General features: G+C 35.2%; 2 protein-coding genes across 13 annotated transcripts in view; one reads left to right on the top strand and one right to left on the bottom strand.

Moving 5' to 3' along the window:
• The window catches only part of dlg3 (discs, large homolog 3 (Drosophila)), a 161,196-nt gene that overhangs the window by 46,571 nt on the left and 101,258 nt on the right, over nt 1-13,367 (bottom strand). For 10 of the 12 annotated variants that reach the window (XM_073820520.1, XM_073820519.1, XM_073820523.1 and 7 more), the window contains 3 exons: nt 5,915-5,968; nt 5,469-5,519; nt 3,452-3,576 (listed from right to left, as the gene is read on the bottom strand). In XM_073820520.1, coding sequence (XP_073676621.1) covers nt 3,452-3,576; nt 5,469-5,519; nt 5,915-5,968 — 230 coding nt within the window. The remainder of the gene's footprint in view (nt 1-3,451; nt 3,577-5,468; nt 5,520-5,914; nt 5,969-13,367) is intronic. The other 2 variants (XM_073820524.1, XM_073820530.1) reach the window with 1 other exon arrangement.
• The window catches only part of LOC141288972 (neural cell adhesion molecule 2-like), a 50,315-nt gene continuing 49,478 nt past the window's right edge, over nt 12,531-13,367 (top strand). Inside the window, exons 1-2 of the mRNA XM_073821169.1 lie at nt 12,531-12,700; nt 12,972-13,022. Coding sequence (XP_073677270.1) covers nt 12,531-12,700; nt 12,972-13,022 — 221 coding nt within the window. The remainder of the gene's footprint in view (nt 12,701-12,971; nt 13,023-13,367) is intronic.

Below are 13,367 nucleotides of genomic sequence, written 5' to 3'. Positions count from 1 at the left end.
AATGCATTTGTGTAGAAAAAAATATCCATATTTAAAACTTTATAAACTGTAATCTCTAGCTTCCACTAACTGTCATATGCGTGTTCACAAGAGAGTAGCATTCCAGCGGCTGATGTAGCTCAGGTGAGAATATGCTAGTCCAGAACCAAGTTTTGTTTACAGCAAACGAAAACCAGCCTCCTTTTGGTTTATATTGAAAACCTCCAACATTTTTCTTGACAAATCCTAGTTTAGTACTAGGGATGCACCGAATTTTCGGCCACCGAAAATTTTCGACTTTTATCACCGAAACAGTATGTTGACGCAAACAGAAACCGCAGCCTGCACGTGCTTGTCTGAAGCAACACTTCTGCGGTGTGGATGTATTTCAGTATATCTGAGAAAGACCCATGGATAGCGTTTTGCAAAACTTGTAATGCCGAAATTTCAAGAGGGGTGTATCTGCAGTCGTGCGTGCAGCCAGTGATGAGAGCAGAGAACTGCGCATTGCGCAGACAGATGTGGCTTTCAGAGAGTGAAAAACAATGGCTTTACGTTGGTGTTACGTCGCAATAATGTCTTTTTTATATACTGTATTTTTATAAATATTTATGTTTTAAACCGTGGAGGTGAGCCAATGGATATCACACAAGCAACGTGAAAACTGCGCAATATGTTAAAGTGAAAGTAAAAACTGACAGTGCTTTCAGCATCTAACGTGCATTCTCTCAGAGACAATGAGAGACGATTATACTTCATATGCTGATATTAATTTAGTCCCCAACTATTGTGTAAGGGTTGTTTTTTGAAAGACTTAAATAAAGCTCTTAATTTGATGAAACTTCAAAAGGCTATCCATTGAATAAATATGAGCGCTGCACGTTTCAAAGTAATTTGCTGCGCTGCTTTGTGTACCATTCTGATAGTGCCTCCTGCTGGAAGAGAAAGACGTAGAGTTGTAAATGTGAACTGATGGATCCACAAGATAATGTGTTATAAAAAAATTAAATAATTAAACAAAGGCAGTAAAATATATGTATATGTTATTTAATTAATATAATACTTGATTGATAATAATTGTTAAAATTAATATAAATGATTTATTTTTTGAAACTTTAATATTAATTTATGCAATTGCAATGCCTTGATTTTAGTAAAATTAGTACACAGTCTTAGCCATAAATGCAATGGTACTAATTTTTCGGTTTTCAGTTTCGGCCAAGAATTTTAATTTCGGTGCATCCCTATTTTGTATTCATTTGTGACCAGTGTTTTGTTTTGTGCTCTCCACTGCGCTTTGTGTTCATCAGGGCATTCGCCTATATCCGCTTGAATGCCACTCTCTCCTGAACGTGCGTACGACAGTTAGCGGAAGCTGGAGATTATTATTACTTTAAATATGGATATTATTCTTACACAAGCACATCAATTCGTGTGAAGCACTTTTTATGATGGATTTATGCACTTTTTTTTGCACGTCATCCATTCAACTTTATCTTAAACCCCATTTACTGCTATTATAAATCCTGGAACATTTTTTAATATAACTCAGATTTTATTCGTCTGAAAGAAGAAAAATACAACTAGTATGGCCTAAGGGTGAGTAAATCATGGGGTAATATTCATTTTTGGATGAACTATCCCTTTATGGTCACATTAGCAAAATGTCAGGACATTGTTTTATACGATTGGGTATTTTGTGTGACAGTGAAACACAGAATGTGGAAATTACTTTTTTTGTGAATCCATTGTTCACTGTCAATAGTGTATGGATAAAGCACCATTCACACAGAAGTCACTTTCAAACCAAGCAGAATTCTGTTGGTCAACCTGTCAAATTCACATTAAAACTTGAAAGTGTGGAGAAATGTTTTGCCATTATGCCAAATTCCCAATCGCATGGATTCCTATTGTTTTTCCCAAATTCCATTTTTTCCATTTTTAATTTTTCTGGATTCTGTTTTTGAAACTCTGTTTTAATGATTAAATTAAAAAATGTAAATCAAAAATGTTGTTATTTGAAATCAAGAAACTTACACAATTGAACAGCAATTTATATTTTTAAGGTCCTATGAAATACGTTTTATTGTTTTCTCAAATTCAGTTTTATTTTTTACTAAATTCTGTTTTCTGTTTATTTTCTGGATTACATTTAAAGGGTAAAATTAAATTTTAATAATCAAAAGCATCTCTAATTAGTTAATTTTATTTAAAAAAATATTATTATTATTTTATTTTATTTTTTTATTTTTTTTTCAGAAATACTGCGTTGTCTATTTACATTATTCTGGTAAATAATTCTGGTAAAAAACATTTTTGGAAAATATTCCTTAATGTTGTAATAATTATTTTATTAGTAGTAGTAGTATACATTTCTGTTGCAAGTTAAACCAAACTTATATTTTGACGGGTTCCTGTGAAGATCATGTCTGTCGGTATATGATATGTCAATAATTAAAAAAAAAAAAGGTAAAATGGATATGAAGTGACTCTCAGAGCAGTTCTAGAGATTATGTTTGAGCTCACGTACTCATATTGAAGGGGCAGCCGTGGCCTAATGGTTAGAGAGTTGGACTTGTAACCTAAAGGTTGCATGTTCGAGTCTCAGGTCTGGCAGGGATTGTAGGTGGGGGGAGTGAATGTACAGCACTCTCTCCACCCTCAATACCACGACTGAGGTGAGTCCCTTGAGCAAGGCACCGAACCCACAAATGCTGGCTGCCCACTGCTCCGGGTGTGTGTTCACGGTGTGTGTGTGTGTGTGTGTTCACTACTGTGTGTGTGCACTTGGATAGGTTAAATGCAGAGCACAAATTCCTAGTATGGGTCACCATACTTGGCCTCACGTCACCTTGAAGTGGCAGAGGGCATCATGCATGCTTCAGTGTGTGCAGTAAACAAAACCGTGCGTCTGTGTCATTCATTAACACAGAGATACGTAGAACAAGCAGGATTCATATTTCAATAGCATTTTTGCAGTGTCCATATGCACTAGTCCATATCGCATTTTAATTTAAGTGTACTGACCCACTTTTCATTAATTTATCCAAAATTTGGTCAACTCCATGACATTCCATGTTATACAGTAAAATACATTTTAATGACTTCTGCGATTCTGTCTGCGTTTTCCATATCACCAAGAACATTGTTAGTTAGCTGCCAAGCTAATACTCTAATAGGATAAAGATGCTTAGAAAAACAGTACATTTTAACTGCAAATAACGTTTTTGGTATTTTTCAGTATTGAGGTCATCATGTCCACCATCATTTCATCACGTTAAAGTCAAAAAGCAATGCCTTTGCTGGCAAAGGACATATGCGACTCAGCCTTAGAATTTGGCCAAACCAGGCAGGATAATTAAGATGTCTAACTTTTGGGGAGTCCACCTATGATGCTTTAAAATACTGCCTATGTAGGCAAAGCAAGTGTTGCGCAAAGAAATATTAGATCCTGAGAGATGGATCCACTCACCCTAGTCTCCCATCCATGGCGGCGGCACCTCCTGGGATAATCTTGGTGATAAAGATTCCTGGATCATCAGGAATATGTGGATTATCCACACCTCCAGCAATACTGAACCCGAGGCCAGAGTTGCCCTATTGACGACATACACGTGTCGATTATTATAGATGAAGAAATGCAGAGTTTTCATAAAGATCTGTGGATAAAGTTTGCATCTGCTTTTCGTTAGACACCTGGCTCTCAATACTTTGTAAACACTATCTAAGCATGGGCAGTTTTCTGCTGCTAAATATAGGAATTTGTGGTGCGCATTTCAAGAATCCAAAAATCTTATCCGTTTCCGCCTATTTCCTCCCTCCATCACTTCTTACACTGCTGTTTTCACTCCACTGCCAAAAAGCTGAGACAGGCTGGTCTGTCTGACAGTCACATCTCAAAAGACTGGCCCTAAAGCAGACAGCTGAGAAAAGACTTCACTTTATTATTTTCTATAATTAATGAGCAACGGTCGCAGCAAATTAGTACAGAGTGGAGCTAAGACATCCCAGTGTGCCTTTCCTGCTCCAGAGCCACTGCGAGAGCTCCCACTAAAGAAACGAACACACCCACGGACCTTTTAACGTGTGAGATCTTAACATAGTTTATTTAGGCCTCGGCGTGCAGAAATGGCACTTAGAGAACAGCCCTGCAATTATGCTGAAAGCTCAGAGATGCACCCAAATCCAACATCCACTGCTGTTTAATGAATGGCCTATGCAGACGGATTTAGATTAATTTGCATTGAAAAAACTTCAAGTATGAAAAGACCAAGCAATGTTAAAACCATGCTACTTCATATGATAATTCTTCCTAAGAACAGCACCTGTACATGATGAACCGCAAGGTGCTATTTCACAAGTGGTACATTTTCAATACTCATTTAGTAGTCTAAAAATATTGTCAAAATGCAGTTTTTTTAATTATTATCCTCAATTGACTTATATCACAAAGTAAAAAAATCACAAAGCAACTAATCACCACATGTCTAAACATGTCTTATTGAAGGTTATACTGTTCATAGTACAACTGACATCTGTTTTCATTCATTTAAATATTATTTAATCCAACTTTTATTTAATCATACTGATTTTAGTAATTGATTGATCATTATATGTGACCCTGGACCACAAAACCAGTCTTAGGTAGCAAGGGTATAGTAGCAATAGCCAAAAATACATTGTACAGTTCAAAATTATAGATTTTTCTTTTATGCCAAAAAATCATTAGGATATTAAGTAAAGATCATGTTCCATGAAGACATTTTGTAAATGTCCTACTGTAAATATATCAAAACTTAATTTTTATTTGGTAATATGCTTTGCTAGGAATTTCATTTGGACAAATTTAAAGGCAATTTTGTCAGTATTTTGACTTTTTTGCAGCTCTCAGATTCCAGATGTATCTCAGCCAAATATTGTACTATCATAGCAAAGCGTACATCAATAGAAAGCTTATTACTTTCATGTGTTTCAATAAATTGACCCTTATGGCTGGTTTTGTGGTCCAGGGTCACATATGTGTTTCTAAACTGTTTTACACTAAGTATTGACCAAAAAACTAATTTTAGCATTATATCTTCAGTGATCACACCTTTTGATTGTATATTAAAAACATGTATCATATATTATGGATTTTATGTCAGTTTAGAGATGCAACATAAGTCTATTCCTTAATGTGACGAGTGATCATTACAATACTTCAACATTTTTCATTCAGCAGCACCAATTGCTACTAAAATAGCTGATGTTTGGATTAACAATACTAAAAGATGATTTTGCTTATTAAAGCTAATTATTTTTCTAGTGTTAAATGTTTTGAAAATGTACCACAGCTATAAATTACATAGCTGAAAATTCAATTCCAAGCTTTAGCACAACATTTACTGCCATCTAGTGTCCAGGTCCCAATAGGTAGAGGAGAATATTGGCAAATTTTACAAGACATCCTTAAAAAAAATAGACATTTAAAACAGCTGAATGATATTTACCCTCTCCAAAATGATTTCTTCATATTTATACATGCCATCACTCCCGTTCACCTGTAATACACAAAAGAGAAATAGCATAGACTCATAAACGGAGTCATTAGACATGATGTAATTACGCACAAGAAGGTCACAACTATAATTAATTATGTAAAAGCATAAACGCTCTAAACTCAGTGCAATAAAACTGAGAGGTATGAATCACATACAAGGCATAGGGCTGATAAACAGTCAAAGACATCTCATTGTAACGGTTAAATAATAATTGCACTCGGCATTAAAGCTACAGTATACATCTGCTGTCGTTTAATCTGTGCATATTTGTATTGTTATTATCTCATGTACATTGTGAAAGTTTTTGGCTGGGTTGAGGGGGATAATTCCACGTGGCAGGCAGTCAGGCAGGCAGGCACTACTGGAGGTGCTGAGAGCATGAAGCAGATACTTACATAAGGGCCTGCATCCAGTGAGTCTGCGTTCACAATGATGGGGGGAGGGTTTGCCTGTGAGATGAAGAGATGCACATTACCTCAGTGTGTGAGGCACACACACACACACACACACACACACACACACACACACACACGCGCACATACGCGCTGTCATGAGGAGACAGTAAATGCATGCCATGGGAACAGTGGGTCTCAACAGAGCATGGTACATCATCACCATGATGTGACGCTTCAGGGGGAAGAGTGAGGACAGGACTGGAGGTGTGAAGATTACAGACGGCCTGTGGTCTGCCGTTGAAAGAGAACTGCAGTCGAGCCGAGGAGAGACAGTACTATGTGTGTTATTCCCCTCCGGCTAGTTTAATTTTTCATGTTTAAAGAATATCACATAAATATCAGCACGGCTATGACTACACCTTTTTTAAATTGATCGAAAGTGACAGTAAAGACATTTATAATGTTGCAAGAGATTTCAAAATCAAATAAATGCTATTCTAATGCTATTCTTATGAACTTTATATTCATTAAAGAGTCCTGAAAAAAATATTATGGCTTCCACAAAAATATTAGGAATCTATGGAAGCTTGTTTCTGCCACTGAATAAAAAATAAAAAAGGTGCGAAATATAAACTCACAATTGCTAGTTATAAAGTCAGAATTGCAAGATATAAACTGTTTTTATGTCACAACTCGACTTTTTTCTCACAAATGTGAGATTAATCTCACAGCTCTGACTTTTTTCTCGCATTTTAGATTTTTTTTCTTCAGAATTTTGAGATACAAACTCGCAATTCTGGCTTTTTTTCTCACAAATGTGAGTTTTTATTTCACAACTCTGAATTAATAACTCGCAGTTGTGTGTTATAAAGTCAGAATTGCAGAATATAAACTGTTTTTATCTCACAACTCGACTTTTTTTCTCACCATTTAACCTTTTTCTCAGAATTGTAAGATATAAACTCGCAATTCTGGCTTTTTTTCTCACAAATGTGAGTTTTTATATTACAATTCTGAATTAACAATTCACAGTTGCGTGTTATGAAATCAGAATTGCAGCATATAAACTGTTTTTTCTCGCCATTTAACCTTTTTCTCAGAATTGTAAGATATAAAGTCGCTTTTTTTCCACAAATGTGAGTTTTTATCTCACAACTCTTGACTTTTTTCTTGCAATTTAGATATTTTTTCTCAGAACTGTGAAATATAAACTCACAATTGCTAGTTATAAAGTCAGAATTGCGAGATATAAACTGCTTTTATCTCACAACTCGACTTTTTTCTCACCATTTAAGATATAAACTCACAATTCTGGCTTTTTTTCTCACAAATGTGAGTTTTTATCTCACAACTCTTGACTTTTTTCTCGCAATTTTGATTTTTTTTCTCAGAATTGCGAGTTTATATGTCACAATTCTGAATTAATAACTCTTTTTTTGTTATAAAGTCAAAATTGCGACATATAAACTCACAATTTTGAGAAAAAAAGTCACAATTGTGAGATATAAACTCGTAATTCTGAGAAAAAAGTCAGAAGTTTATATCTCCCAATTCTGACTTTAGTTTATGTCATGCAATTCTGACTATATAACCTGCAATTTTGAGCTTAAATCTCACAATTCATACTTTATTTCTCAGAACTGTGAGTTTATGTCTTGCAATTCTGACTTTATAACTCTTAGCTGCAAGTTTATATCTCAAAATTCTGAGACAAAGGTCAGAATTGCGAGATGTGAACTCGCAATTGTGAGAAAAAAAATCACAATTACCTTTTTTCATTTTTTATTTAGTGGTGGAACTGAGCTTCCATAAGGATCACATCTGTTTTTAATATTGATGATAATAAAAAAAATGTTTTTTGAGTACCAAATTGAAGTAGCGACTATGGAAAATTTAACTTTACCATCACCAAAATACAAAAAACCCTGTTTGAAATTGTTTAAAATTCAAAAAAAATTCACAGTATTACTGTTTTACTGTCTTTTTGATCAAAATAATTCAGCACAAATACATTTTTTAAAAATCATATCAACCCTAAACTTTTGAACAGTAGTGTATATTTAGTAATATTTTTGTCTTGTTTTTTAGACACAATAGATCCAAGTATTTTGTTTATTTTTCGCACTTGTAATGAAATTCAATTAATACATTTCATTGAAATTACAATTACACTGAATGATAATTTCCTTCCAAACCCATAATTTTTGTTTCTTCAGTGCAACACAAAAGGAGAAATTTATTTTTTCCATACGACATTCACCATTGGCTGTCAAGCTCTAAAAAGGTCAAAAATACTACAAAAGCCCTCTATGAGTAGTCCATATGATTTTGACCCTGCAATGTGCAATATTTCAAGTCATACAATAGATTTTTCAGAGGAAAAAGACCAAAACTTAAGAACTTTTGGGAGTTTGACCGTCACCGTCTACATTCATATACACAAGCAGCTTAAACATTTTCATTTTGTGTTACACAAAAGAAAGAAAATAACACTGGTGCCAAATGACAGACTTTTTGGTAAATCGTTAATGTCTAACAAAGAAGTGGGAATGTACAAATTCATGTCCTCTTGTCATTTAAGGTATTGTCCATAGAATAGTCCATGCTCTTAACAAACCACATGGATGAACTGATGCAGTGGACCAGCTGACATTCATGGCCTTTCACATGCAAACCGTGTTGTGTTTGTGAGTATTGATCTGATTGATTTGTGGTGAGGTGATGCTGACAGGGCCGCTGTGTGACCAGTAGAAAGGAGATGGTCATACCTCTCCACCCCCTTTAGTACTTGAGGAGTGAAGCACTAGATTATCACTCCACTTTATACTAAATCCCATAGACCTCTTGTAATCAAGCCACGCACATCGTTGTCCAGTAAAACATCTATAAAATAAGATACATTCACTCGAAAAACTAAACATAAGATTAGAAAAGACATAATCTATACAAATACATTTTTGTTTTCAGTAATTGAAATAAAGCTGAAACAAAATAAAAAATATACATATTAAATTAAAAACACATTTCTGAACAACTATAGCTGGTTGGAGGGATATTTGGACTTTTTACTGGAAAACTAAACAACAAAAACACTGCACTAATCCACATACACACAACGTGAAATAACACATTTCTAAGATCGCTTTGACTGCTAAATTTACATTGCGTGCACTGACGCTTTAAACCGTCAGAATTTTGAACGTGTAAATGGGTAGAACTACGGCAGACAGCTTTATATAACATTCAGCTACAGTGCACAGATATTCACCCCCCTCACTTTTCTCTGTGGTTGTCACAGCAGCTGCGGCTGATTGCAATTCGGTTGCAGACCCTGAATAATTTCTGCGCCTCTCTTAGCCAGTAAAGACCTGAAAAGACCATTTGAGTTACAAGAACATATTCTAAAAGCGTTTCCTACGTCACCGCCTCTATTTTCACCTGACACTTCCTTCCTCGTGACAGGTCTTCACAGGTGCAGGCAGCACTCAGGTACAGCTAACGCTCCAGCGTGAGAGGTTACCGCAGCGGCAGCTCTATCTAGACCTCTGCACACTGGGCAAAAAGCTGCTCTTAAAGTACAGAAGAATTCTGTGAGCAAGTGCAACATTACAACACTTCTGCGTTTGCATTGCGTATGTACACGAGCACCAACCACCAATTTGTGTTAAAACTAGGAGATCAGGAGTGAGTAATTTCAATATGATTTACATATTAAGTGGACTAAATGCTGACTGATTCTAGTTGCATCCCTAATTATGTGCTATACACTGTGTACTTGCTGTACATAAAACTATGGAAGTCTGTTTTCACCACTGAATAAAGAGAAAAAATGCAATTGGGAGTTTACATCTCGCAATTTTTGACTTTTTTCTCAGAACTGTTAGATATAAACTCGCAACTCTGAGAAATTGAGTCAGATTTGTGTGATATAAACTCACAAATGCGAGTTATAAACTCACAATTCTGACTTTTCTCAGAATTGCAAAATCATATCTTTTCTTAGAATTGTGTGATACAAACGAGATATAAACTCACAAATTTTGAGAAATTAAGCCGCAATTTTGAGAAATAAAGTCAGACTTGTGAGATATAAACTCAAGATTATATTTTTCAATTCTGATTTTTCGTGCCAAACATGAAAAATCAACACATCAGTGCATTTGAAATAAAAAAAAACATTCAGTTTAAAATGACATTTATCTTATATAAATCATACAGTCTGGCAGAGTGCATAGTGTTTTGTATGTAAGCCAGTTTCTAAGTAGTTAAATAAAAAAATGGTAAAACGTTATTGTGACCTTTTATCTCACAATTTTGGACTGTTTTTCTCAGAATTGCTTGATACAAACTCACAATTCAGTTTTTTCTCAGAATTGTGAGATATGAACTCACAATTGTGAAGTGCAAAATATAAACTTACAATTTTGAGAAATAACGTCAGAATTGTGAGATAAAACAATTCTGATTTTTTCCTCGTAATTCTGACTTTTTCCTCACAATTCTGACTTTTTTTCTTCAAATTTTGTGATATATATATTGTTTATATATCGCAATTCAGATTTTTTTTCTCAGAAATGCGAGTTTTTTTATCACAATTCTGACTTTATAATATGCAATTGCTAGTTTATGTCAAAATTTGGAAAAAAAAGTCAGAATTGTGAGGAAAAAGTCAGAATTGAGAGGAAAAAAGTCAGAATTGCAAGATATAAACTCAAGTTTTTATCTCACAATTCTGACTATTTCTTGCAGTTTATATCACACAATTCTAAGGACAAAAGTCTGATCTGTGATTTCTATCTCGCAGAATTGCAAATTTATATCATGCAATTCTGACTTTATAACTCCCAATTGCGAGTTTATATCTCACAATTCTGACTTCATAACTTACAGTTGTTCATATTTTGCAATTCTGAGAAAAAAATCTGAATTGTGAGATTGTATCAAGCAATTCTGAGATAAACAGTCAGAACTGTGAGATAAAAGGTTGCAATAATATTATAAAAAATTTTATTCAGTGGCAGAAACTGGCTTCCATACAAAACACTATGCACTCTGCCAGACTGAATGGTTTATATAAGTGTAGTGTCATTTTTCAACTAAATGTTTTTTTTTTTTTTTTTTTCATGTTTAGCATGAAAAAAAATCTTCAAAATATCTGCATTTTTGTTCTACAGAAGACAGAAAGTCAACCAATCGATTCAATCATACATGAGATAACACAGACTATTGCTCAAAAGTTTTGGACAGTGTTTTTATGTTTTAAGTCTTTTATGTTGACCAAAGCTGCATTTATATGATCAAAAATACAGTAATAAAAACAAGTAATTGATGTTATTACAATTCAAATACATATTTTTAAATACATTTTTAAAAATGTAATTTCTTGCTATGAATTGTCAGCATCATTACTCCATTCTTCAGTGTCAAATGATCCTTCAGAAATCATTCTAATATGCTGATTTGCTGCTCAGGGAACATTTTTTTATATTATCAATGTTGAAAAGAGCTATGCTGCTTAATATTTCCATGGAGACTTTCAGTATTCTTTGACCAATAGTAAGTTCAAGAACAACATTTACTTAAAATGTATTTTTGTAAGATTACAAATCTTTGCTGTCACCTTTCACTAATTTAATGCATCTATTCTTACTGAAATGTATTTCTTTCAAAAAAAAAAAAAAATTACAGACCCAAAACTGTCAATGGTAGTGTACACTGTGATCAGTGCTAAATATATCCGCTAAATATTACAGTGGTGTAGTTGTCCATCTTAAATGTCTCAGATGAAGGTATGTGTGCTAATAAAACAGCAAGTTCACACTTTAAACATCTTTCTCATCAATATAATCAACTCATTCAAAGTCTGCCTCACACTACGCTGCATATAAGTCCAGGTTTCTCACTATTTGCTATTGCTAATTGGCTCAACAGTTTCAAAAACAGACATAAAAAGACGTGAGAACCCTTTGACAAAAATAGACACAACTGTGAAAACAGTGCACTAGCACCTGAGTGCATCAGCCTGTGCGCAAATTGTAATCGTAAGCACAAACCCGAGAGCAAACTCACAATAATAAAAAGGAACTAACTCGCTTTATCTCCAGCACTGTGTTTTCAGTCAAACACCATTTTGATATGTTTGTGAAAAGGCCTCTGTGACAAGTGAATCAAACACGCCCCCTTGAATACTTGCGAAAAGCATAACATAAGTGCAAAATGTCTGCAAATGCCTCCGTACACCATCTTGGACAATAAATTATACTTATACGCCGCCGCAAATTGGCACGTTTGAGCACAAAGCTGAAGTGTTTTAAAATCGGTGCCCTCCTCTTCTCTCATCCATGGAGATGTTCCAGCACAGAGAAAGCGATTCAAGCAAACAGGTGAATATGCAGCCTGCCATACAGTACCATTAACTCTCCAGATGCTAATTAAGCATGAAATGTGTTTCCGTAATAACACAACAGACCTCCTACGCTATCGGCCCCGTAAACCCATCAGAAAAAAAGCCATCGTCATGGTCTAGGGGATATGGGCAGTAATCTCTATGTTTCTATCATACAACATAAGCAAACGAGATAAAGGAGGATGATAATCTCAGACGCGGTAATCCGGAATGTTGCCGCTGTCTTTGGAGGAGCCGGTGGATGAATGTGCAGCGGTATCACTGAGCTATGTGACAGCGATACGTGACCTGAAGTGTCCATGTCCTGAAGAGAGGCTTATACCACCACCACTGCTCATAACTCTCTATCCCAGATTAAAAAGCAGAGGGATGACGGAGAGGTGAGGTGGTGGAGTCACACAGGGGCGTCACCAGCCCTGGGCTTTCTGGGATAAAGTCATACAGAATTTTTTATTTTTTTGAGCCTCTAATCTTTTTTTCACCTTACACAACTGCTGCTGTTCATTGTTATGCAGTGAGATGTTCAAAAACAACATGCAGCTCGGCGCGTGTACTGCGTATATTCATCAGTTCATTTTGTTTAAAAAAAAGCACAGCTATGAGAAGCATGATGGAGCAATGGTAGTGACAGTCTCTTAATGCTCTGAGCAGACCGGGTCTGAAGGTTCAGCTGAGCCAGCCAAATCGCTGTGACAGGGGCAGGTGAGCAAGTGGTGCCACAGCTGGCTGAGACTAGCCACAGCTAATCATACAGCTAACATTCACCACAAAGTTCAAAAAGTTATGTCATTATTTACTCACCCTCGTGTTACACTCTTAAAAATAAAGGTGCTTCACGATGCCATAGAAGAACCTTTTTTGTCTAAATGGTTCAATAAAGAACCTTTAAAATCTGAAGAACCTTTTTTTTCCCCAAAAGGTTCTCTGTGGCGAAAGAAGGTTCTTCAGATTATAAAATAGCAGGAAAAAGATGGTTCTTTAAAGAACCTTTGACTGAATGGTTCTTTGTGGAACAAAAAATGGTTCTTCTATGGTATTTATTTTTAA

Source organism: Garra rufa, chromosome 16, assembly GCF_049309525.1.
Source record: "Garra rufa chromosome 16, GarRuf1.0, whole genome shotgun sequence".
NCBI classification, from domain to species: domain Eukaryota; kingdom Metazoa; phylum Chordata; class Actinopteri; order Cypriniformes; family Cyprinidae; genus Garra; species Garra rufa.
This window is presented reverse-complemented; position numbering and strand designations above follow the sequence as displayed.